The following is a 27,120-nucleotide window of genomic DNA, read 5'->3' on the forward strand; positions in this document are numbered from 1 at the left end:
TGGCCTGTGGCATAACATTCATCCCTGAACATTCGTTCATTTCATAAAATTGGCCTGTTATTAAAGACAGCTGCACTATCCATCTAGTACAACTTACAGTTACAGGGTATTGCAGAGCTTCACACTATCTATTATGGTAGGGGTCTGTAGATTCTTTTATGTGGAGGGCGTTGAGCACTCCCCCCCCCCAAAAAAAAAGAATCTATTTTCCTAAATTTCTGGAGACTTCCTATTCAAATTATTTAATTAAACCGTTTTTTGGTAAAGAAAAATCTGCGTAGGCATCTACCCTCCCTCGCCATGAAAATGTCGAATAGCCCTTCCCTAATATCAAAAGCGCACCTATGCAGCAGTGTATCGCAGTTAACATTACTGAATAAACGATTTATGCTAACTTTTTACTTCGTCTTGTGGCAAATACATTAGGGCACGGCAGTACCAAGTTTTCGGCTATTGCTCATTTTGGGTCTTTCAAGGGGGTCACTTCGTTAGGCACCCTAGTACTGATCTGCCATAGGCTTTAACTTTGTATGAAAAAAAAGTATTGATGTAATCAGGTTCGGATCTTCTGCAAAATCTTGGCGGGGGGAGTAACAAAGGTGTCATTAAATCAAGTCTTGAGAGGGTGCAATGTGATAAGGGTGCTAATAATTGACCAAATTGACAAGTGTACTTGAAAAAGAGAAGAGTGAAAACTAAAAAAAAAACAAGGAACGAGGGTGCCAGAAAAAATATTGGGGGGCAGGGTCCACCAGCCTCATGGATTTGCCACTGTATGTAATCCACATGTTCTGTTGCAAATCTATTTTTTAATTTAAATCTATCTTCTATTTTTTTTCCCTTGCATAAGATGTTTTAAGAAAGGTTGGGATTCCATGACAACATATATTGGATTGAACTGGGTCAGTTTACCTTTGGAAACCCTAAAGCACGAAGTTCTTACCAGATCATTTATGTGGCCAGCGGGGTTCTGTGGTCTATCTTTGGAGGCCTCTTGCAAACCAAAGGTATAATACGTCTCTCATTTTGAGCCTAATGTTGGACAGGCTCATTGGCTAGTTAAAACGTCACAATTTATGTTTTTGGGAAAAACATTATATTCGACTGGGACCATGATGTAATTTTGGATAGACCGGAGTAAAATTACTTCCCAATCTCTTATTTAGACTCTTAATTCTTATCTACAGTTTGAACGAAAGCAACTGTCTCATGGTTGTTTCATGTCCAAATTAATGACCCGTTTGGAAAGGGTTATTTTGTAATCTTTCAAAAGCCTCCAAATTCAAAATCATTGCGTAAATAAAATTTATCATTACATTTTCTAGATAGATGCATAAAACCCGCCGGCCGGCCAAGGATATTTATTGTACATCTCAAAACGATTTTGATACAAAAGAGTCCTTATTTGAGCGAACAGAGCACTTAATAAATATTCCAGCCAGCCAGACTCTAGTACTTAGTCACTATATTAGTACTCTGGATTTTATTTGAATTTGGTTTCTCATACATACTAATAACATTCAGTACAGAAGAGACGCCCTGAAGTTTCACTCTCCATACCGACCTTAAGCTTCTATCGGCAAGGATTTGTGTGCTGGGTGCCATGTTCTTAAAAGAATAATTTATGTCCAAGTAAATTCCTCCCTGCCTTCGCCATTGTCTCCCAGAATAAATACAAGTTTAATTAAACCAGTGACTCTAGGGTGCTCAGAGCGACCTAAAGTACACCTCACTCTACATTGTTTCTTTCGTGAAGTCTCTGGATCTTTTTTTTTCTGGGAAAGCTATCGATAGGAAATGCTCATGGTTTTCTAAAGTTTCATGAAACCTTTCATGGTTTCCAATTTTTCTCAGGCTTGTACCTTTTGATGAGTAACATTAAACATGATGAATCTTATATGTTTGGAATCATCATAAGAAGCTGATTCTTTTGATATATCTGTTGATATTAAAATTCGTTCTTTAGAGCATCGGTTACTATTGAGCCGAGTCGCTCCTCACTTACTGCTTGTTACCACGAACTGGAAACTTTAAAAATAGCAGCGTGTAATCTGATTTGGTTTTTTGACAGCCGACATGCCTTGATTACCTGTTTCTACTAAAGATTGAGGAGATACTATTCTGTGACTTTGAAACTTTAAAGTAGAAATATATACCATCAAAATTTAGATGCCGTTTAGAATTGACGTCCTCAACCTTCATTGAACTTTATCAACCTTTACGCTAGAATAGAAGTTTGGCAGCTATCTTGAAGAGTAGGTATACAAAAATGGAGACAGATAGCATCAGATTTTCATTTAAACGCACTTCTTTCAAATTCCCTAGGTTTCTCTGAGTTGCTCAGATATAGTTCCATTGGAATTCTTATGTCAAAAATGTCAAGCCTCCTGTCTCGATCTGTTCAGATGTAACACTCAAAATCACATTCCAATTCTATAAAAATCTATGACACGACTTGGGCTCAAACGCTTGTAAAAGTGTTACATCTATACTAGTTTTTCTGTATATATTTTCTTAAGTCTATATGGGATTGAGTAGATTCTGAAATTGACCTTGCAGTTTGAGCATATGAGATTACTTAGAAAATAGTTACAAACCATGTTCCGCAAATAGCTAAAAATAAATAAAGACTTTTAAAGATTTGTGAGGCTACCAATTGATACGGAAGGTCCAATAACCTTGTAAATGGAATGTAGGCCAAAATTCAAGCAATGCCTATTTATGTTATAGGGCAAAAGCGACTAATGTCATCCCACTGGCAGTTGTGGCCTCTCTTGCACCCATGTAGCTGATCTTGATTAGCCCCCCCCTCCCCCCGTCTCTCATAAATTTTCAGACCATATTTTAACAAAATTCTCATTTATTAACAAATTTTTCATTTTAATAAAAATTAAAATTTTTACTGAAATTACAAAATAATTGTAACTGTTATATTATTTATCTGAAATCTTGTGCCACTAAAATTCCTGCACCAGGGGTAAGTGCCCTCTCCCCTAAAACCGCTTCTGTATTATCCAAGAGAATTGCTGATGAATAATAAGAAACAAGAACAAAACAGTAAGCGTTATGCAAAACTTTTATAGGTAACCTTAAAAGCCCTGGATAATAAAAACTCACAAAGAACACAACTTGAATAAGGAGACATTGACGAATATCTCCTTAAGGAGTATGGCAATAACACTGGCAGCTCATCATTTACGCTGAATAAATAAGTTTGAAATGCGAGCATTTCTTTGGAGATTAAATCCACATAATAATGGGGTCATCCTCTTGGTTCATTTGGCTTAGTAGTCTTTTCTTCCCTTAAATTTGAGCCTCCATTCACGGAGGGCTCATCATCTTCAAGTTGTGTTTGCCAACACAAAAACTTATTATGAAAAGGAACGATTTATCGACTACGAGGCCCTAATGGCTGAGATTAGAGCAATTACAAAGACTTAATCTTTTGGAATGGTGAACGAGGATAAAAGAGCTACCATAACTTCAATCAAAAGATAGTTTACCTGATATGGCGGGTCTAAATTCAAGCCAAAAATGGGCTTCAGCCGGCGATATTACTCAGTGCTCTATACTGTATCTATAAGAAATAGGTTTTAAAGTGATTAGTTTATGGTTGCACATTTTGAAATTTTATGCTTCGTTGACCATTTTTAGCCATTGCTAATTGCTGAAATTTGGCAATCAAACTGGTTTCAACGGTATTTTGTTGTTTTAGTCAATGTTTGATATGATATCCGTATACAAATAATACATATTTCTTGACAAAACCCATTCTTTTTGTATTTTGACTTGCGTGTAAGTGATATGTTTTCAGAAAAGTATATATTCTTTGGTAATAAAACATTATAAAACATTATTTGGTAAATTGGTAAAAAGTACCAACAGCCACATTTTGACATTGCGTTATCAAATATTTTAATGTCTGCTAGTTTAATTTTTTTAAATAATCAATGTCTGCTAATTTTAAGTTCATTATCTTAAAAGCTAATTTATGCCAATTTTAAAATTTTAAAATCACTCTTTACTTCTCATGCAAAAATTATATTTTCCAAATTACTTAACATCAATTGATATCATTCAAAGTATCATATGTTCTTAAAGCTGTTGAACCAGACGAAAAGTACTTCAAATCAAGCTGAGAACATATAATGAAAATTCATTCGCCCTGCGACTACTTCAATCATTTTCAATTACCTACACGGCCTCCAAACGAAAACGCTACACGGTTAAAGTTCACTGGTAATACGTAATCTAGAGTGGAAATGACTGCTGGGATCAGAAACGAAATATCTGTGTTTTAGGCTTTAGTGACTTGATTGTTTTGGCATATGATATGAATTGAATAATTGTCGTTGTGTGCGTTGTCTAGATGGTGGCGACTCAGCTGTCATGGTTTAATTGATGAGGATTAATAAGGCACAGAATTACAAAAATCGGGATTAGCAAGTATGCTCTAGCCATTCTTTTTCCACGTACGCTACTTCAAGGTCAAGGCTGTATCCAGGGGTCTAATAACCCTTTGTCTGATTCGTAAAACACCAAAAAATGCATATAAACAAATTTTTTATGTGGTTTTAAAGTTTTTTTTGTAAAACCTCCCGAAAAAATGCTTCCCCCCCCCAACAAAAATCTTGGAAACGCCCTAGCTGAAGATAAATCAGATCTTAGATGATTTGGTAAAGTTTTAGTTTCGTTTCAACTGCTCTAAAGCGCGTATTACTGCATATAGCAAGATTATGATGATCGCATATTATTTCTCTGTCATTACTAGAAAAGCACATCCATTTCTGATTGAGCCTCCTCCTCCATGGGGCAAACTAAAAATGCATAAAGTGAGCTTGCTTACAGATAACGTTACCTATAGAGCAAAGCGTATTAGTCCATGAGCCCCGCGGGCAGCGGAGTGAGGTCTGTATTCTATGTTTATTTAATAAACAATAATCCCCTTTTTTTAGTTTTATCACTCTTTGGTGAATACATATAGAATACAGACCTTGCCCTGCTGCCCGCGGGGCTCATAGACAAATATGTTTTGCTCTATAGGTAATGTTACCTGTAAGCAAGCCCACTTTAAATATTTTTAGTCTCGTTGGAGGGGATTTTAGAAAGCTAAAAAATGGACGCGCTTCTCTAATAATAACAAAGAAACAATACGCGATCATCAGAGTCTTGCAACATGCATTAATGCGCGCTTTAGAGCACTTGGAACGAAACTAAACATTTAACCGATGGTTGGATTTATCTCTGTAATCCTCTTCAGGATGTTAAGTAGTACAAATCATAGCAGAGATCGGTGTCTCCTCTAGAATTTCCCCAAGAGGTCTTCGTAGATTCCTAACTGTCATTGGAAATCCAGAATACGCTCATTTGGCCCCAATTTCTGAGTTTTAGTTCCTTTTTAAGGGCCGAAATCGATTAAGTTGCTCCCAATTCAACGCTTTATGAACGCCTAGACACACCCGAAGCCTAAAATGGGAATTGATAAAAACTAAAAGATGTGTCTGTGTATTAGAATATATCCATTTTACTCAGAACGACTCAACAGTTCTAAATTTGCCTCTTCAGGGTGAAATGGTAAGTGTAGCCCCAGGAGCAAGGGCCCTAGGTTTCGCAAAAGGCCCATTCATAAGAGAGCCATCCTAAATTTATTTTGATAGATTAAACAAAAAAAACAAGTTTTTTAAATGAAAGTAAGGAGCGACATTAAAATTCAAAACGAACAAAAATTACTCCGTATATGAAAGTGGCTTTTCCTTCTGAACGCCTCACTCTTTACGCTACTAAAGTTTGACTCTTTCTCTTAACTCTACTTTTTTAAACAGTAATAAACTTAAGCGCAAAGAGCGGGTGTTGAGAAGGAAAAGCCCCTTTCATATACGGAGTAATTTCTGTTCGTTTTAATTTTTAATGTCGCTCCTTACTTTAATTTAAAAAATTTGTTTTTTTGGTTTAATTTCTGGATGTTTTTGAATTAATGCATGTTTTGATCTTGGCTCTTCGCACATAAATAAATAAAACGAAATTTGCAGATTATTCTTTTTTTTGGCAAAATGGCTTTCTCATAGTTTTAATCGGAAAATTTTGAGAAGAAAGGAGTGAGGGAGGAGGCCTAGTTGCCCTCCAGTTTTTTGATTACTTAAAAAGGCTATTACAACTTTTAATTTTTTACGAACTTTTCATAAGTAAAAAATATACGTAACTTACGAATTAACTTACGTGGTGAATTTCTATATTCGTATGTTTTTATGGCGTGGAGTAACCAATCCGGACTAGTCCCAGTTAAAGATAGAAATGGGGCAACAATTAGTGATAAGGAAAAAGTTAAGGAAAGGTGGGATGAACATTTTGAGAATGTGCTAAACCGAGATACAGTTGCAGGAAAAGATGTAGACGAAAATGAAAAAGTTTGTGATACCTTGGATGTGAAGGAAGATTTGTTTAGTGAGGAAGAATTAGCGACAGTACTAAAAGGATTAAAAAATACTAAGCCCCAGGTGCTGATAGTATAATCAATGAGTTTCTTAAATATGATGGCTCTGAGGTTTGGAATAAGCTACTGAAGATTATGAACATGATTTTTGAAAAAGGGAAGTACCCAATGATTTTAGGAAAACATTAATTAAACCACTGTATAAGAAAGGTGACAAGAGTGAGCGTCGTAATTATCGAGGCATTAGTCTGGTCTCTGTAGGTAGCAAATTACTGAGTAATATGATACTTTTTAGACTGAGACATGTTGTAGACAAAGTTTTAAGGGAAGAACAATGCGGTTTTAGAAAAGGTAGAGGATGTGTCGACCATGTTTTCATTCTTAGGTTAATAATTGAGAAGTCCCTTCGTTGTCAAAAACCTTTGGTCCTCAGTTTTATCGATTATGAGCAAGCTTTCGATTCTGTTGATAAAAGAGCATTAACAAAGGTCTTATCGTTATATGGTATACCAGAAAGATATATTACAGTGATTTGCGCTATGTACGAGAATAAAACTGCTGCGGTTAAGGTAGGAAATGAGGTTAGCAACTGGTTTTGTATTAAATCAGTAGTTAAGCAGGGTTGTGTTCTATCCCCCTTTATATGGATCATTTTGAAGGACTTCGTCTTAAGGAGCACAGGAAAGGCAATTGGAGACCATGGAAATAAATGAGGAGGAAGAACGCTCCTGGACTTAGATTATGCTGATGATTTAAGCATATTAGATGAAAGTGTGAGCAAAATGAATGAATTTTTAGAGGTTTTACGAGTTCAGGGTGCTAAAATAGGCTTGAAAATTAATGTTAAGAAGACTAAGTCACTAAGGCTAGGAATAAGTGAAGATGAAAAGGTGACACTGGGTAACGAAAAGATTGATCAGGTTGGGAGCTTCAGTTACCTTGGTAGTATTATTAGTAAAGATGGTGGGAGAGGTGAAAATGTTAAAAGTAGAATAGTGTTTTTTCACAGTCAAAAAAGTTGGGAAGAATAGAAAGATAAGTCTACAAACCAAGATTAGACTATTGGAAGCTACAGTGATGACAGTGGTCAAAAATGGCTCCAAAAAATGGAAGAATGGGCGCTCCGAAAAGCAGATGAAAATTTACTAGATGTTTTCCAGAGAAATTGCCTACAGATTGTTCTGGGTACCCGGCTGACTGACCGTATTTCAAACATTAGGTTGTACGAAAAGTGTGGTTCAATCCCGCTTTCTGGGGCTATAATGAAAGAAAGGTTGAGATGGCTAGGCCACGTTCTACGGATGAAGGATGACAGATTACCGAAGATTGTACTTTTTGGCCAACCGTCTGGGGCTACATGGAAAGCAGGTCGTCCTTGTCTGGGTTGGGAGGATGTCATAAATAAAGGTTTAAAGCAAATGGGAACTTCCTGGGAGGGTGTAAAGAGGGAGGCTTTAAATAGATTAGGTTGGAGGAGGAGCGTGCGTAGCTGTGTTGGCCTTTGGCGGCTTGGTGCTGCAATGAGTTATTAGTAGTAGTAGTAGTAGTATGAGGGGGCTCACCCCTCATCGATACCTCGCTCATTACACTAAAACATAAATTTTGTCCCAATTCCTTAAGAATAACCCCTGAATCACAAAGGCCGTAGAATAAATAGTTGAAATTACTAAAAATACTTTAGCGCAAAGAACGAGGTATTACGAGGAGGTAAATCCCTCATATGCGTAATAATTTCTTGTCCTCATTTTCAGTAGAAAAAACTTTTCATATTTATTTTTTCATTGTTTTTTTTTTTTTTAATAATGCTATAAAATCATGCGCCTCCTTCATTGAAAGTCTCTTACATCATGATAAGTTCCTCCATGGAAATATCCTCCCACGTAATCCCCCCCAAGCCAAAAAAATCCCCCTTAAAACGTTTGTACACTTCCAAGTAACCATTACTCTAAGTAAACACAGGTCAAAGTTTGTAACTTGCAGCCCTTCCCACGGGGACTGCGGGGAAGTAAGTCGTCCCCAAAGACACAGTATTTAGGTTTTTCGACTATGGCGAATAAAATGGTTATCTCAGAATTTTGATCTGGTGACTTTGGCGAAAAATGAGCTTGAGAGGGGGCCTAGGTGCCCTCCAATTTTTTTGGTCACTTAAAAATGACACCAGAACTTTTAATTTCCGTTATAATGAGCCCTTTTGCGACATTCTAGGACCACTGAATCGATATGATCACCCCTGAAAAAAAAAAAAAAAAAAACAACAAATAAACACGTATCCGTGATTTGTCTTCTGGCAAAAAAAAATGCGAAATTCCACATTTTTGTAGATAGTAGCTTGAAACTTCTACAATAAGGTTCTCTGATACGCTGAATCTGATGGTTTGACTTTCGTTAAGATTGTATGAATTTTAGGGGTGTTTCCCCCTATTTTCTAAAATGAGGCAAATTTTCTCAGGCTTGTAACTTTCGATGGGCGAGGCTAATCTTGATGAAACCTATATATTTAAAATCAGCATTAAAATGGGATTCTTTTGATGTAACTATTGGTATCAAAGTTATATTTTTTAGAGTTTCGGATACTATTGAGCCGGGTAATTGAAAGCTGTTGGGACCATGTCCTCTTCAACTTTTTTACCTCCATATTCTTACATATAAACGCGTTTTACCTCGTTTGTTTCGCAACCATGTGGGGGATTTTTCAGCGAAATGTCATACATGATTAAATCTTTTTCACTAAAAATCAATAAGATCAAAGTATATATATATATATATATATATATATATATATATATATATATATATATATATATATATATATATATATATATATATATATATAGATGTATATATATATATATATATATATATATATATATATATATATATATATATATATATATATATATATATATATATATATATATGCATATGTGTATGAATTTAAATCAACATAACTAATCTTTTTTTTTTGTTCCGACGCCATTTTCAAGGGGTTTCTGGTCCTTTTTTGAAATTTGTTTCTGTAATGAAGTTTTACTGTAAAGATTAACCAAAATAATATTTAATATTCCAAAACCAGCCTGAAATGGCAATTCTTTCTCACTAGACAGTTGTTTTCAAAAGGCGTTTTTGGATTTCCAACTACTATGAGATGGGGTTCGTTCTTTACTAGGTTGAAGCTGTTGCTGTAACCTTGCTTAACCGCAAAGCTGCCTATTGGTTACAGTTGTCATTAGAAATGCCTTTGGAAAAGGGAATTCCTTGCATTTTCTTTTAAGAGATTACCTTTTGAGGGGTAGGATTAAACTTGCTGGGGTTTGAATATTTACAATCAAGTGTAAATCTTATGCAAGTCAAGAGTAAATCCTATTCTGTATATACAAAAGTAAGATCTAACAATTTGATACTTCAGTCCCCTACAGGTGAATCGTCCATTAAGCCCATAGTACTAAAGCTTCCTTCTTTTCAATTTGGATTAAAAGGAATGGAAAAACTCTCAGAATCTTAACATAATTTTTTTAAGGCATCTTAAAAAGATATAAGTACCTATTAAAATATCCATAAAATGCCAATTTAATCCTCAAAAATTAGTAAAATGTATTGGTTTACTGCCAACCATTTTCAGGCTCATTTTATTACAAATAATCAGTTAAAAGATATTACTTATGCACACTAAGCAGCAAAGATGCAAATCTCTTAAAAAGTTCGTAAAAGTCAGAATGATTAGTATTTTAATAGGCCAAAATTCTTTGAAATGTGTGTGTTTTCTTCTGATTGTTGCTAAGCTCTTTTTATTACAAATAATTCAGTGATAAAAGTATTATCAATCCTTGAACCATAAATGTAAAACCTATTAAGGAGTTTTTACAAGTTGGATTGAAAAGGGTCTCTATTCATCATTATTCACTGAAATATACATAGGTCATTAAGGCGTCAAAAACAATTCTAAAGTCATAGGTAAGTTTTTTGTTTCGAAAGGAGTATTTTTTCGGGAGGAGGTTTAAAAAACTTAAAAAATGCATCAAAAACTTGTTTATATCCATTTTTGTTGCGTTTTTACAAGTCGTACAAAATGTTTAGGGGTGTTTCAAATCCTCTACCCCCCTCCCCCTAGATATGGTCTTGGTCTAAAAATAAGCTTTTTTTGAAAGAAATTATGCTTCTTAGTTATTTTCGCAATCCTTTCGGGCTAGAATGAGTTTCCCTGCACGGAATTAATGTCTCTAACTTTCGTTTAAATACACGCTTACTTTATTTCGACTTGTTATACCTAGATCTTGAAAAAGATTTTTTTTTGACACTTATCCCAATTAAGTACGTGTTTTTATGCTTAGAGTTACAACTAACAATGTATTTACATTATAAAGATTTCTCAGCAACATCCCCTTTCCAGAGTTTATTTATAGTAAGAATCGTTTCTAATTGGTGGATTGCTGAAGCTTTACATTTAGAATCAAATCTCCACATGTCAAAACAATATATTCAGAAGTTTTTCTTAATTTAGTAGAAAAAAATGTTAACCCGATAAAATGGTATTTTTCTAATCACGACTTATAACTTTAGAGTCAATACAACATCACTTCAACTAATACGTAATTCGATCTACTAATTTTTATCTAGGAGATAAAGAAAAAAAATCAGAAGCATTTTTTCAGATAGTGTGGATATCCGACTCTTACTAGCACTATAAATGTGAGGGGGGCAGATATTTTAAAAAACTTTGCTTGGTATTTTCATGCAATAAAATCAAAAATACAACAAAATTGCCCCACCTCCTTACAAAAAAATACTTTGCCTTCCCCCCTACGTGCCATATAAGATAGTTAGTCATTAATTAAAAAAGCAATGAGTTAAATTAAAACTTTAGCCCCCATCTGAAATGGGCTGGCAGTAGTATTTTTCTATTTTGTTCTAACGATTGGAGTAAGTGCGTGTGTCAAATGCAAGTTTTTGTAGGTGAATTTTCAATTGAAATATAAAAATAATACGCCAAGTCTTTGTTATTCCGTTTTTGTAACTTTGTGCAAATTCTTCTGCAATTAGCTTCTACCACTTAAAACTGTTTATTAAGTTTGTATTTGACAGTAGCCTTTTTTCGATCATCTATCTATATCCAAAGAACCCTTTTTTAAAGCCGGAACTGCTTTTTGAAGCTTTGAAAAGATGAGAAAAAGACAGACTCTTGCTGAAATTATATAAAAAAACTAGTTTTTTAAACTGAAAGTAAGGAGCGACATTAAAACTTAAACGAGCAGAAATTACTCCGTATATGAAATGGGTTGTCCCCTCTGCAATCCCTGGCTCTTTACGCTAAAGCTTTTAATTGTTTTAAAAAGCAGAATTGTGGCAAAGAGTCAAACTTTAGCGTAAAGACCGAGGGATTGCGGAGGGGACAACCCATTTCATATACGGAGTAATTTCTGTTCGTTTTAAGTTTTAATGTCGCTCCTTACTTTCAGTTTAAAAAACTAGTTTTTTTTAATATAATTTCTGAACGTTTTTGAATTAATGCATGTTTGATTTTGGCTCTCCACACATAAATTATTAAAATGAAATTTGCATATTAACTCATTTTTTGGCTAAATGGCTTTCTCTTAGTTTTGATCAGACGATTTTGAGAAATAAGGGATGGGGAAGGAGGCCTAGTTGCCATGCAATTTTTGGGTTACATAAAAAGGCAACTATAAGTTTTAATTTTTAACGAATTTTTTTTATTAGTAAAATATATACGTAACTTAAGAATTAACTTACGTAACAAACTTTTATATTCATTAATTTTTATTATGTATATGAGGGGGTTTGTACCCTCGTTAATGCCTCGTTCTTTAAACTAAATCGTAAGTTTTGTCCTAATTCTTTAAGAATGAGCCCTGAATCAGGTCAGGTCACGTAGAATAAATAGTTGAAATTACTAAAAATACTATAGCATAAAGAGCGAGGTATTTATATCCTCCTAAATACCTCGCTCTTTATGCTAAAGTATTTTTAGAACCCCTCATATGCGTAATAATCTCTGTCCGTTTTAAGTTTCAATGCTACTCTTTACTTTCAATTGAAAAAAAATTCCATGTTTATTTTTTCATTGTTTTTTTTTATAGTAATTTCAGAAAATCCTGCGCCCTTTTCATTGAATTTCTGTTCCCCCATGACATATTTCTCCAAGGAAAGATCCTCCCACATAGCCCCCTCCCCTCCCCTCAACCCCAGCCCCAAAACCAAAAAAAAATCCCCTGAAAACGACTGTACAGTTCCCAATAACCATTATTATATGTAAACACTGGTCGAAGTTTGTAACTTGCAGCACCTCCCCCAGGGACTCTGGGGGAGTAAGTCATTCCCAAAGACATAGTTATTATGGTTTTTGACTATCCGGAACAAAATGGCTATCTCAAAATTTTGATCTGTTGACTTTGGAGAAAAAATGAGCGTGGGAGGGGGCCTAGGTACCCTCCAGTTTTTTTGTCACTTAAAAAGGGCACTACAACTTTTCATTTCAGTTAGAATGAGTCCTCTTGCGGTATTCTAGGACCACTTGGTCGATACGATGACCCCTGGGGAAAAGAAAAAAAAAAAAAAAAAAAAAAAAACACAAATAAACACGCACCCGTGATTTGTCTTCTGGCAAAAAATACGAAATTCCACATTTTTGTAGATAGAAGCTTGAAAATTTCGCTCTAGGATTCTCTGATACGCCGAATGCGATGGTGTGATTTTCCTTAAGATTCTGTGACTTTTAGGGGGTGTTTTCCCCTATTTTCTAAAATAAGGCAATTTTTTTCAGGCTCTTAACTTTTGATGACAAAGACTAAATTTGATGAAACTTATATATTTAAAATCAGCATGAAAATCTGATTCTTTTGATGCATATTTTAGCATCAAAATTCCGTTTTTTAGAGTTTCGTTTACTATTGAGCCGGGTCGCTCCTTACTACAGTTCGTTATCACGAACTGTTGGAAACAAACGACTTAGGAAGAAAACTTCCTTTTATTCCTAGGAAAGGGGGGGGGGTAAAGTATAGCGGGTTACATGCAATATGTGTTAGGTACAATTACTCTGCATATTATTGATATTACTTAGATGTATTTAAATAGGGACTATAGAGGGTTGTATCGTCATCAAAAGCACAGTTATTGGACCTTGTTCAGAAAATACATTTGTAATTGGCTATTATAAAACATGCTTGGCTATTATTATAAACTAATTGGGTATTATCATAAACTAATGGACAAATTTATAGCTCAAATTATATATTTCCCATCAATTCTGTCACTTGCTGTTGTCTTGTCTCACGCTAAGCTGAAAAAACTAACGAAAGAAACTGGTTTTACAATGGATCAATGGATTAAGAACTTGAGTGTTGGCGGTATAGTGCATAAGTACTGTTACACAATTATGATCCTATAAAAACAACAGATTGTAATTCGATCATGCTCCGCCGTAGTGGCGCGTTAAACTTTGAGTCAGAATGACAAGTGGTCAAATCATTGATCCGGTATTTTTTTTTTTTTTATTATGGTTTTGTTCCTTATATATGATTATTTTTATGCTAATAAAAGTTTTGTATGCTAAAATATTTTTATTATTTTTTGTGAATTGTGAAATGTTGCATACACTATTTTTGGAACAAAATACGCCCCGGACCCCAACCCCTTCCCACTTAGGGGTTTGAAGAGTGTAGGCATGTGGTTCTGGAGCTACTCAAAGTTGCATCTTCAAAGAAGATTACTTATTATTGCATTTATTTATTCATGTTATTTACTTTTTATGCTATTTAGACATAATAAAACTGTTTTAGAGATCATAGCAATAAAAACTTATTTGAATTTTTTCTACGATATACTTCTAGTTGTCAGGTTACTCTCCAACTTTTTTTTGTTTATTGCTATTCTACACCTGTATGTCTAAAGTATTTTGGTGTTTAACGGGGGGGGGGATGATTAGTAAAGCAATTTAGACATACCAACATTTTTCTTATGTTTTGAAAACCTTAAAAATCTCTTTAGAAAAAATAGTTACTCTTTCCTAACTGTCGAGGTTGACCATCTTCAAAAATCGTGTATAGCATTGTGTTTAAAATGGATTTCTAGGCATTATTTGAAAAACGATGATAAATTAAATAAAAACAATTTTCATACTTCCTTGTTATATAGAGCTCACGCGAGAATTGAAGTTAGGTTAATCATAACGAAATACACCTATGAAAGATAAAATATAATAGTTTAGAAACAAACTTGGGCTATATATTTCCACATCAGGGGGGGGGGGGGGTAAAGCATAGCATATATTAAATCTGTAACATAAACAAACCTATTCTAACCTAACCTAACCAAACTAGCAACTAAATATTTAATTGAAATATAGCTACAATATATTTTCCCACCGAGTCGAACCTGGTATAAAGGCCGTGAAAACCGGTTATTATCTCATGTTCGCAATATAATTTCTCGCTTGTGTTGTATGTAACAAGGAAGCACCGAAGTTTTTTCAACTGAAAGTAAGGAGCGACATTAAAACTTAAAATGAACAGAAATTATTTCGTATATGAAGGGGCTGCCCCCCCCCCAAAAAAAAACAAATAAACAAGTTCATTGTAGTGTTACTTTCTACGTTAAATCTAAATTAAAACGGGCAAAGATTATTTTTAAAACAATAAAAACTTTTTTAGGGAACTAAAGAGCGAGGTTGAAACTTAAACGAACAAAAATTATTACTTCACATCCTATATAACATATATCAATAACAGTAGTGCAAATAAATCAACTGTTAATATTTTCCTATGTTTGTAGAATTACAGAAAACTAGCGCTTTACTGAAAACACAAAACGATATAGGAGTTTTGGTACGGCAAAAGTAAACCATTTAAGAACACTTTTAACAATATAAAAGTAAAGCATTTTTAGATTGTTGCTTTATATTTTTTTTCGTTTACTTTGGCATTCTTTCTGCTCAATTAGCTCAGATCAATGATTGACCGCCGTTTTGGATCTGAAAAGGATATTTGGATCTGGACATTTCATGATTATGTTGCAGACAAATTCGATTTAAAAGAATCTTATTAGTATTAAGACTAAGACTTATTTTAGAATTTGTATCACAATTTAAAATTCTCCGTTTTATACGAAGAAATAACTGGATTTCCAGAGTAATTCTTCATTTCGAGTAATGCTAGGTGAGACCAAGATGCTATCTGATAAATCAACTCAATATTTTGTATGTTCTATAGTGACTTTAAACTTATTATTTTTTATGCCTAAATTTTTAGATATTTTTAATTATATGGTGTACTGATATCTCAGCTCCTGCAGGACATTGACAACTATTATAGAACAGTTTGTTGTTGCGAGACTACGTATTTACTTTGGACTCCTAAATCAATATGCTTGTTATTTACTTAGTTTTTGTGTTTTCAGTACAGCGCTGGTTTTCTGTAATCCTACAAACATAGGAAAATATCAACAGTTTATGTATTTGCACTAGTTTTATTGATATATGTTATATAGGCTGTCAAGTAATAGTTTTTGATCGTTTTGAGTTTCAACTTCGCTCTTTACTTCCCTAATAAAGAACTTTTTTTTTATACGTTCAAATTCAACGACACCGCTTCAAATTGCGTATCGTTCTTGAGCTTCTCTTATTACAATGGCCTTTGAATGTAAGGTCGAATAGCCCAATTTATCTGTTTAATTGGTTCCAGTAATTGGCTAGCCGTTAGGGTTGAATTAAGAAACTGATTTGGTAATATGTTACATGCCGTTTTTATTGCCTGATTTAAATAAGGAAACATTTTAAACTGTGAAATTCAAGTGCAATCATTTATTGAAACCTCCATGGATGTCTGTTTTATTACATGGTTCTGGAAATTAATGATAAGTAGCTTAATTTTAAAAGATAACTGGAATAAACATGTTTGGCACGAGCAAAGGGTTGTATGCTGGTCGTTGTAGGTGTACACGATTTTTTGCTCTCAACCGATTTTTGACTCTGCTTCTTATACATGGAAGCTTAAAACGGGTTTTGTACTCATTTTTGAGATCCCACCTCAGTGTTTTCATTCTTTTGGTGTGCTCAAAGCAATCATAGTTGGTTCAAATAGTTCGTGGTAACGAACTGCAATGTAAGGATTGATGCAGCTCAGTAGTAACCGAAACTCTAAGAAGCAGTGTCTTGATAACAATAGATACATCAAGCGAATCAAATTTTGAAGGTGATTCAAAATATGTAAAGTTAATCAAACTTAATGGTGCCCATCAAAGTGTACGACCCTGCGAAAATTTGCCCAATTTTATCAAAAGGGGGAAACACCCGAAAAACATCAAGTGATCTTGATGAAAATGACACTATCAGACAACCCTACTGTAAAGGTTTCAAACTTCTATTTACAAAATGCGGAATTTTGCATTTTTTGCTAGAAGAAAGATCACGTATCTTTCACATATTTCACGTATATTTGTTTGTGTGTGTTTTTTTTTTTTGGGGGGGGGGGTTGGACGTATCGAACCAGTTATCGTAGAAGATTGGGAGAAGGTGCATTTTATCGGAAGTCAAAAGTTGTAGTGCCTTTTTTGGATGGCAGCTCCAACGCTCATTTTTTCCCCAAATTCTCCCGATCAAAAGTTGAGGTTGCCATTTATTTCAGCATAGTCGAAAAATTCAATAACTATGTCTTTGAGGATAACTTGACCCCCCACAGTTCCCAGGGGAAGGGCTGTAAGCTACGAACTTTTCCCATTGTTTACATATAGTATAGGTTATTGGGAAGTATACAGACGTTCTCAGGGGGCATTCTTCCGGTGAAGGTGGGAGGGTTATGTGGGAGGATCTTTCCATGGAAGAATTTTTTGTGGGGGAAGGGAATTTTCCTTGGAGTGGGAGCCGGATTTTTCAGTATTAAGTGAAAAAACAATCAGATATTAAATTAAAAAAAACAACTTTTTCAACTGAAAGTATGGAGCAACATTAAAACTTTCAGCGAAGAGAAATGATTATGTATATAAGGGGGTCACCGTCTCTTCAATATCTCGCTCTTTACGGTAAAGTTTTTTTTAATACTTTTAAAAGAGCTCATTATTCTAATTAGACGGCCTTTGTGATTCAGGAGTCACTCTTAAATAAATGGAACAAAAAATAAAACTTTAGCGCAAAGAGCTAGGTATTGCGGAGAGGGAAACCCCCTCATATACGTAATAATTTTTGTTCGTTGTAAGTTTTAATCTTCCTCTTCACTTTCAGGTGAGAGAACATTTTTTTTTGTTTAATCATAATCATAGCTCCTTGGGCATGATAAGCAAAAGCAAACATAGGGAGGCAGAAAGGGTGTGGCAGTGCTTGTTTCCGGTGGATTTGTTATGAAAAATTATAATCTAACAAATCCAATAGTGCACTCGAGCATTCCAAGATATGTTATTCGATAAGCCCAATTTATTTGCCCGTAGTGTTTCACAAGGCGTAATGCACGTCAGGGGGCGAGGAGAATTACTTCTTAAAACGGTCTGGGTTCGTTACTGGATAAGTTCCACTTAATAATCCCAGACAAGGCAGGATAAGTGACGTCATATACAGACAGAAATTTCAACTTTAAAAATGGAAAAATATATATGAATCTGCATGCCAAGTGCAAGCAACATTCCAGGACCGATAGTCCTATATTGTTGAAGTAGGCTACTTGTGAAATGTGACATAGGTTAAAGACTTATAAATTAGCCATGTCGATAGTGAAATGCACGTTTTTAATGTTTTTATTAGCCTAGTGGTTCATAGTATTTCAGTTAACAAGTTGTAGGACAAGTATTCATTTTTATCATTTTTTAAATAAAAAAAAATTCAAATACATGTAAGGAGCAACACTAAAACAGATAGAAGCTATTTTGTATATAAAGAGATTCTCCCCCTCCTCAATACCTTGCTATTCACGCTGAAGTTCCTAGTAGTTTTAAAAGAGCTTCCTGTTGTAATTAAACAGCCCTTGTGATTCAGGATTTTTCAGTCCAATTTTTTCAGTTCCTAAAAAATTGGGACAAACAGTGAAACAATCAAGCCCGCTCACGGACGTCCCTAAAATAGGCAGATAAATTTTCGAAATAGTTTTTAATATATTTTTTTTTGTGAGTTCATTATTTTCTTTCAGGAATTCCATAGAAAAAAAAATCATTCTTCTATTATGTTGAATTTTGTAAATGGTTGTTCTTTTTCCAGAAAACCCTATTTCTAGACAGAGTAGCAGCTTAAGTACAAAATCTACGGTGAACGCAAAAATTCCTAAATTATCCTAGTTTATTATCCTAATGTTTCCAAATTACCCTAAAATATTCCTAAAAACCCGATCAGCTGCGCTGCTTAAATCTATTTGTTTCTTTGGTGATATTTAAAATAAATATATATAAAATGCATATGTTTATCCTTTCAACCTTTCTATGGTCTGTGAAACATTTTGTGATCCGTTTTTCTTCTAATTTTCGTTTCATGTTGAACTCTTTTTAAGCTACCTAAAAACTGTGATCTCACCTCCTTCACGAGGATGTATAATTGAGACTGTGACAAAGCCTAACTTCTAGAATTAGTAGGTAACTTTATTTAAAAAAAACAATACTATAAACTTTCATTCATCAGCTGAAAAAAAGGCCACAATGGCCCGTAAACATAGCTGACATCTGTTGCAGTTTCTCGACATTTTTTCTTAATTTCCTGTAACTTAAAATTGCGCGAACAAAGCGAATTTTTATCACATGCGATATCTTCGGAAGTGGGAGTCAAATATCGCAATACTGTACAAAGAGTGGCTATTGAAGGTCCTTATGGTGTCAAGAAAAATTATTTTGGAGCAGATTGCATGGTCTAGTTCAGGCTTTTTTTTGGGGAAAAATTTATTGAAAATTACTATTAGATATCTGTCTCTTTTTATCTCTGCTGTGCGAATTCGTAAAATGGCTTCGTAAAATGCCTCTGTTCGTAAAATAAAGTCGACAGCAGGAATTAAGATTAATTTTTGATCATATTTACTGTATGTATCAACATTATTCACTGCATGTATCAACATGAACTGTATGTAGCTCATATAGTTTGAGAGATTATTGCTAGTGCTCACCAATGCTCCATTTGTGTAAAATCTGATTTTTCGAAATAAATTAGGGAATACACAATTTTAATTCCATCAGTAAGACTGGATATTCCATCAGTAAGACTTGGCATTTCATTGTCAGATTTCTTGACTACCACATGTAGAACTATAAATGTGGAAAAAAAAATCCACGAAATAATCTTCATTGGAATAAATTTGAAAGTGAATGTTTTCAGAGAGCGGTTGTTGTGGGTAGAGTTGTTCATAGTAGCCATGTTTTATACTCACATCAACATTTTCTGCATTGAAAATATTTAAAGATGAAGTTAAGTGATTGATGGATGGTAATCCTTGTGTATTAGACATTACATTTCAGTCTAGAAAAAGAAATCCTTCTTTCGTCAAACAATTTTCTTCCTTGGCTTCTTCTTCTTTGATAGGAGTGATGTCTTTCGTTTCTGACCCGGGTAAAGACTGATGAGTGATACAGTGTTTCTCGACTGTTCTAAGAATTTCCCACTTTGTCAAGATTTCAATCGCTCGCCGAGGGATCTTGCACCGGACCTGAGATTTTCTGAAACACTTTTATAAAAATTCTTGCCCGTACCCCAATCATGTAGTGTAGAGGAAGCAAAATGTGTGGTAACCGGTTGCTTTGTATCTCTTTGTCGGCGGTTGTAATGGTGTTTTCCTACCAGAGGTCTCCTAGAATCTACATAATAAAATTAAGTTAAAACGAGTAAAAGTAAAACAATATAAAAATAAATCCTCTAGGAACTCTAGGAAATTCCATTAGATCTAATCCCAGTGAAGCATAAAAGCAGGGTTTATTCAGAATTGACGGGGAAGGATAAAATCTGGGCTAAGTTCTCCTTTCATCCTCCATAACCCCTGGAATTGTAGGTATGATACTTGGTAACACGTTTACAGATATTGTCTTTTGATTTAGCTCTACTCTTTTCCCAAAAATCCTCTACTTGTGAACCTTAAACTAATATCCCTTGAAAATCTCAACTTATTTTGACAACTTGGCTGCACATTTTGCTCTAATTTGTTACTCAACCATACATATCATAAGTTTCACTTTGAAAAACCTAGCCCACCCCGCTGAGTTCAATAGATTAAAATTCGAGAGATATATGCGCAAGTCAAACGATATTTACGCATGGTCTGGAACTTTTTTTGAAATTGGTATGATTTTATAAGGCTTAATAAAGGAAAAATAGCGATATATATTTTCATATAATGTAAAACACATGCATAAGCAATATATAGCCAAACTTGGACATCGCTTTATATCCACACAACTCATATCTTCCAGTTCTCCTTTTACCAACCATAATGGGCCTGGCACTATTCATGCGGGGTTTCAAAATGTTGTAATCCCATTGTTAAAATTTATAAAAATATTTTTTGCAATCATCAGTTGTTTTGCTCTTTAAGCAATTTAATGTTTTTTCATACTGCTGTCTATTCAAAAATAATCGATTATTTAACTATTCGAAAGAAAACTGTCAAGGATAACTGTCCCAAAATTACAGTATGAACTTATTTTATCCGCCAGGTACATGCACGCTAAGGTATACCATTTAGATTGCCAAATTAGATGAAAGTTCAAACCGCACACTATATTGATATCTAAATGTTTTTCGAAGTTTTTCATCACATACATGTGATGTTGAGTCTTTTAAATGCAAGTTTTGATCTATGAAAAATTTGGATTTATATAGTATTTAAAGGATAAATGAATAGTTGAGACATATATAATTCGAAATTACTTACATAAAAACCATTATCCAGTGATCGCTTATTCATTTTGAAGTTTTGCTTCAAACTGATAGTTATACCATTTTAACAAACTGCTTACATACAAACAGAAATTACGTCAATGAGTCCGTTCTCAAATTCATTACACTTGCTCATTAAATAGTACGGCTTGAATTTAAATAAAAGAACGTTTTTTCAAGTTTTCTTTATTTGATATTTAAGTAGGACATGCCTCAAGCAGTAGAATAAGGACTATAGACAATATTTAGTTCCCAAATAAGGGTTTAGAGTTTGTGGTGCCTATGGCCATACTACTAACATCACCCATCAAGCACTAAAAGATAAATTATAAAACTAACAATAAAGAAAGAGCAACAATGTGGTAAAACTGAAAAAAAAAAATCAAATTGAAAAAAATAGATACAATTTTACTTTTTTCCAAAGGATAGAAATTTGGTCCTACCGATAAAGTGAGAGAGAAGCTAATAATCACTAACTAAGACTAGCTACAAAAACAATACTATTGTTTATATATTTATATTATATAAGCATCATAAAAATAGTAACAGAGAACTAACTGAAAAGGTAATTAAGCAAGTTTAATCTTCTGGAGCTGTGAGTCTTAAGAAACGGAAACATAAGTGAATTAAAGGAAAGGCTAAGCTAACTTTTAAAATACTATCTAAAGCTGTGTAATTTTCCTAGCTTTAGCAAATTTTTACAAGGGATCCGAAGGTGTTATATTTTTGGCCATTCAACTTCACGAGAAATAAAACATTAGCTTACAAATCTGTCTCTAATTCCACTGATTGACTAGTTGTAGAATTGTCAATTATGTAACAAATATACCTTAGCTTCAAATAAATTTTGAGATCCATTCAACCCATTCATTTTTCAGTTTCAGTTATTTTGTCTTACCATATATCACTTTGCAAGGTCAAAATCTGAACTTACTGACCCAAAAAACAATATTCAATTATTTGTATTTTTCATTATTCCGTTTTTATTAATTTTCCTGAAGTATGATTTTTAATTGACTAAGGATCTCTAATCAGAGTTTTGGACTTCTTCAAAATCTAAGTCTTTCTTCTAGGAATTTTTGTACTACTGTAGTAACTCGAACAATATCCTGTACAGTCCCTAATGGGACAGAAACTGTAACAAAAATGGTACCTAGACCCTGTAATATCTATAGTCATGGTAGTGGCAGAAGACACGGTGCAAAGTGTGGAATGGAAGCAAGGTAATTTTATGCATCCCATTGAATTTACAAATCGATTTCATCGTTTGAATGTATCCGAGGTAGTTTTCAGATTTGATTAGTTTTTATCAGTTTGCAGATTCAAGAGCATTAAATTTGTGAAAAAGCATCCCAATATATAGAGTTATGCTATAATCAAGGACACAGTGGTCCAGGGCGTATCCAGGATGTTTGTTGGGGGAGGGGTACACATAAAAACTTTAGAAACGCACCAAAAGTTTTTTTATGTGCATTTTGTAAAGTTTCTACTAGTCGGGCTAAAATTTCTGGGGATTCAAACCATATAAACTTCTCTCTGGATACGGCATTGATAGTCTTTCAGGAATGTCCAAGAGCGCCAGTCTCATGGCACTTTTCGATACAAAAAATTTAAAACTCAAATATTGAACATAGTGTTTTTGATAATTCTGATTGAAGCTGATACCTTCCCCAGTAACGTCAGTTCACAAAACTTAAAAGAGATTAGTTTTTAAACTTTAGAGATTAGTTTTTACAGTCTCGAGCAAATTTGTCGTTTGTTTCCATTTTTACAATGAAAATACCGAAAAAGACATTTCTAATGAAAATGCTCCTCAGAAAAGGTGTTTTTTTCAATATCAAAAAGTGTGGCTCCGCTGACCTATTGGTTTGACTTTAATGCGCAATGGATACAGCAAAAAAATGTAACCATAAGGCTAATGAAGATGGATATGGATGAAGAGTCAAATCCATATGCGATATTGCACTTGATTTTACTGGTATTCTAGGTTAGAGCATTTCTGCATCTGCATGGTATACCAATAATGAGATTGTGAAGAAAAAAAAACAATAAGGCTACAATAAATATAAATTTAGCTTTTCATAAAGAGGATTTTGACAAAAGCAATAGATATTTTCCGCGAATAGTGCTTTAAAAAAATTATATTAAGGCACCGCTCCCTGGAAAATCAAAATTAAACATTTAAAAGTGTAAAAATTTGTGTTGAAAAAAATCAGATAATTAAAATAATTCTTGATTCTAAGTATTATAAAATTGCACATAACTCAGCAAAAACAATCTCTCAATTTTTTTTGCACAGTATGTATTGGATGGAATATATCTGAATACAACACCCCTGCATTCCCACCCACCCAATTTAAACAAATTTTAAACAAATTTAATATTTTCCTAGATGCAAAAAAGCCCCTACCCGCCGCCTCCCAAAGTTGACGTCAAGGTATTTATCATTTTTCTAGATGCAAAAAAGCCCCCCCCCCAAGTTGATGTCTCTGCATTTATTATTTTCCTAGATGCCAAAAAGTTCATATATCTCATTTGTTGTGCTTTTAACGGCCTTATCCAAATGCTTAACATGTGTGCCATATTTGTTTATAATTTTAAAAATTAAAAAAACATCTTATGCATTAAGAGAGAGCGATTGCGATGACAATTCTAGATTTCAATTAGCACCAAAATGTGGGCAAGGCCGTATCTAGTTTTTTCAAGAAGAGGGGTTACAAAAAGAAATAAAAAAATGCAGCAAAAAATTGTTTATAAAGCATTTGAATGGGCATTTGAATGAATGTGTTCTTAAGCATTTGAATGAGTTGTGTAAGAAGCCTATGAAGTGAGAAAAGCTAAAAAAATTTCATGGGGGAATTAATGGAATTCGCAAGGAAGTTACAATACTAATCCCCATCAACTCAGCTATCGCTATTAGCTGTTAACAGTTTAATGTTGATTGCAGTCCTTGAAGACATTACTTTTAAAACGTTTACATTAAAACATCCATATCAGTCACACAAGCATGGTGAGAGAGGGGAAAAAACCCACCCACAAAAACACAGTCAGAGACGGAACCTACAGATTCAGACACTCAAAAACACAAAGACAGGCACAGATACATACTAACAAACCCTCAGTCCCTCAGGCAAGGCGGGAGAGAGACAAAAACACACACACAACGTGAGACACATAAACACATAGTCATACGAACATAAACACAGATATATGCAAACAGACGCCCAGTCGCACAAGAATGGTGAGAGAGAGAGAGAGAGAGACAGGGAGACAACAAATACACATACAGCACACAAAGTCACACACAAAACACACAGTCACACACACAAACCACAAATACAGACACAAAGACATGCAAACATACGCTCAATCACAATTATATGGTGGGAGAGAGACAAACACACAAAGTCGGACGAACAAATACACAGAGTGAGACATGCAAACACACAAAGACAGACACTGAGATATGCAAACAGACGCTCAGTCACACAAGCACGGTGGAAGAGAGACAAAAAACAGACACAAAAATGCAAAGTCAAACAAACAGAGTCAGACACACAAAAACATAAAGACGGACACAGAGACCTGCAAACAGGTGCAGAGTCACACAAGCATGTTGAGAGAGAGAGAGAGAGAGAGAGAGAGAGAGAGACGAAAAACACACACAGAAAAACACAAAGTCAGACACACAAAACACAAACCCACAGAGTCAGACACACAAAAACCCAAAGACAAACGCAGACATACATACGCCCAGTTACACAAGCATGGTTAGAGAAATACAACAAACACGCACAAAACACAAGGTCACACATAATACACCCAGTCAAACAAACAAAACCACAAAGACAGACACAGAGACATGCAAACATACGCTCAATCAAACAGGTATGGTGGGAGAGAGACAAAAAACACACACAAGACCACAAAGTCAGATACACTAGCACACAGGGTGAGAAATGGAAAGACACAAAGACAGATACAAAAACAAGTAAACATACATTCAGTCACACAAGCATGGTGGGAGAGAGGCAAACAACACACAAAACAAAATTCACACACATTTACACACAGAGGAAGATACCGGATAACACAAAGACAGACACAGAGACATGCAAACATACGTTCAATCAACCAGGTGTGGTGGGAGAGAGACAAAAACAAAATCAGACACGCAAACACACAGAGTCAGGACCAAAAAAAAACACAAAGACAGACACAGAGACATGCAAACAGATGCCCAGTCAGACAAGCATGGTGAGAGAGAGACGAAAAAAAACACACATAAAAACACTAAGTCAGACATAGAAAACACAAACGCACAGTCAGACACACGAAAGCACAAAGACACACACAGACATATATTTTCATTTTTAATTGCCAACTCGTCTTATGGTGATAGAGTCATTGGATAATTTACGTACACAAAATTGAAATTAACTTAATAACTCTTTTTATAAGTGCAATCATAGTTGCGCTTACATAATCTTTCCCACCCAATGTCTCAAATACCTCTATCAATTTGCATGGTATTACTCCAGCCTCTTTGCGCGTGGGCTTAAGAGACCGCAATGGCTTCATGTTCTTTAACACGATTCGAGTTCGATTGATTGCACAAATCTATGAGTTTGGCCTTATTATCTAGTGCCACCTTGTCGCTCTGTAAGAGTAAATTATGAAAGCTCTTAAGCCGCAAGATGGTATTGTCACCAGAAATCGTCTCCACGGACTGGTATCCATGACGTTTACAGTGCATTAAGTGATGTTTTGATTTTAACTCACTACGGAATCTAGATTGATATATTGGACAATAATACCATTCACATCCACGCCCCTTTTTACCCTCACATAAACCCGACTAATGCGGGGAATTGGAAAGAAATGTCTGATTATATTAGGGTCTTTGGCCGGCTTGTAAACAAGCCATACCCAGTTTTTCACCGCTTCAATGGATTTCACCTATATTTCACCTTTTTTATTTTTAAGTTCACCTTCTTTATCTCTGTATCGAAGTGGAACACTGAAATCCCAACCTTGAAATGTCCATTTGTCCTCTCAAAAATGTCTACCCCCTTTAATGTTGCAGGATATTGCCCCTTTGAATTGTTAAAATCAACTTTAGGAAACCCTGCCCTCTCTCCACCCCCATTAAATGCCAAATCATCCAAATGCGTTTTACTAGCATTATCTCTCTGGGGCTTATGACCTGCGACAAGGACTTAATACCCATGAAACACTATAAGCCCGTATCGAAGTCCGGTTAAAGCGTCCGCCTCTCTGTTTGCCTGTAACGCGAGTACATGTCATCCAACTTTTCGATTATAATTTTTTTAGTGATGGATGATTTTATACTATCCCTTCTTCCCACCTCCCGAATCTGTTTTTCAAAGGGTGCCGGAATCTTGCTGATATAGGAGTGTGCTATGTCTACTGCGTCTATATGAATGCTACCACTTGTTAGAGTTTTGAAGGGGTTTCCAAAATCAGCTCTAAAAACATAAATATTGCTCAAAGCGGAGTTTACAAGATACAATTTAGGTCAAAAAGGGGTGAGCCATTACCACTTTGTTCTGGTTCCCCAGATCACTGTGAGGGGTGGGCACTGCTTCTTCTAGCACCCTCTCGATCTCGCTGGGTGGCAATTGTTCTAAAAGATTGTATAAAATGTCTACGTCGAGGCCAAGATCCCTCACGAAACTATCTACGTCAAAGTTGGGGGGGGGAGCTATACTAAATGGGCTCACCCCCGCACTATAATCCACCCCATGTTCACTTTCCGCTTGGGCCATACCCGAATTATCACGAATTCGCATGGGTGGCGGGAACAATACGTTATCGATGTAAGTCCCTGGTG

The 27,120-nt window shown here is 34.9% G+C and overlaps 1 protein-coding gene across 1 annotated transcript in view; it reads left to right on the plus strand.

Annotated features, from left to right (window-relative positions):
- Positions 1-27,120, plus strand: part of LOC136028229 (collagen alpha-1(II) chain-like) — a gene marked incomplete in the record, with an annotated part of 194,538 nt that overhangs the window by 18,747 nt on the left and 148,671 nt on the right. Inside the window, 1 exon segment of the mRNA XM_065705953.1 lies at positions 22,340-22,489. Within this exon segment, the coding sequence (XP_065562025.1) occupies positions 22,340-22,489 (150 nt within the window).

Source organism: Artemia franciscana, chromosome 6 (assembly GCF_032884065.1).
Source record: "Artemia franciscana chromosome 6, ASM3288406v1, whole genome shotgun sequence".
Taxonomy (NCBI): domain Eukaryota; kingdom Metazoa; phylum Arthropoda; class Branchiopoda; order Anostraca; family Artemiidae; genus Artemia; species Artemia franciscana.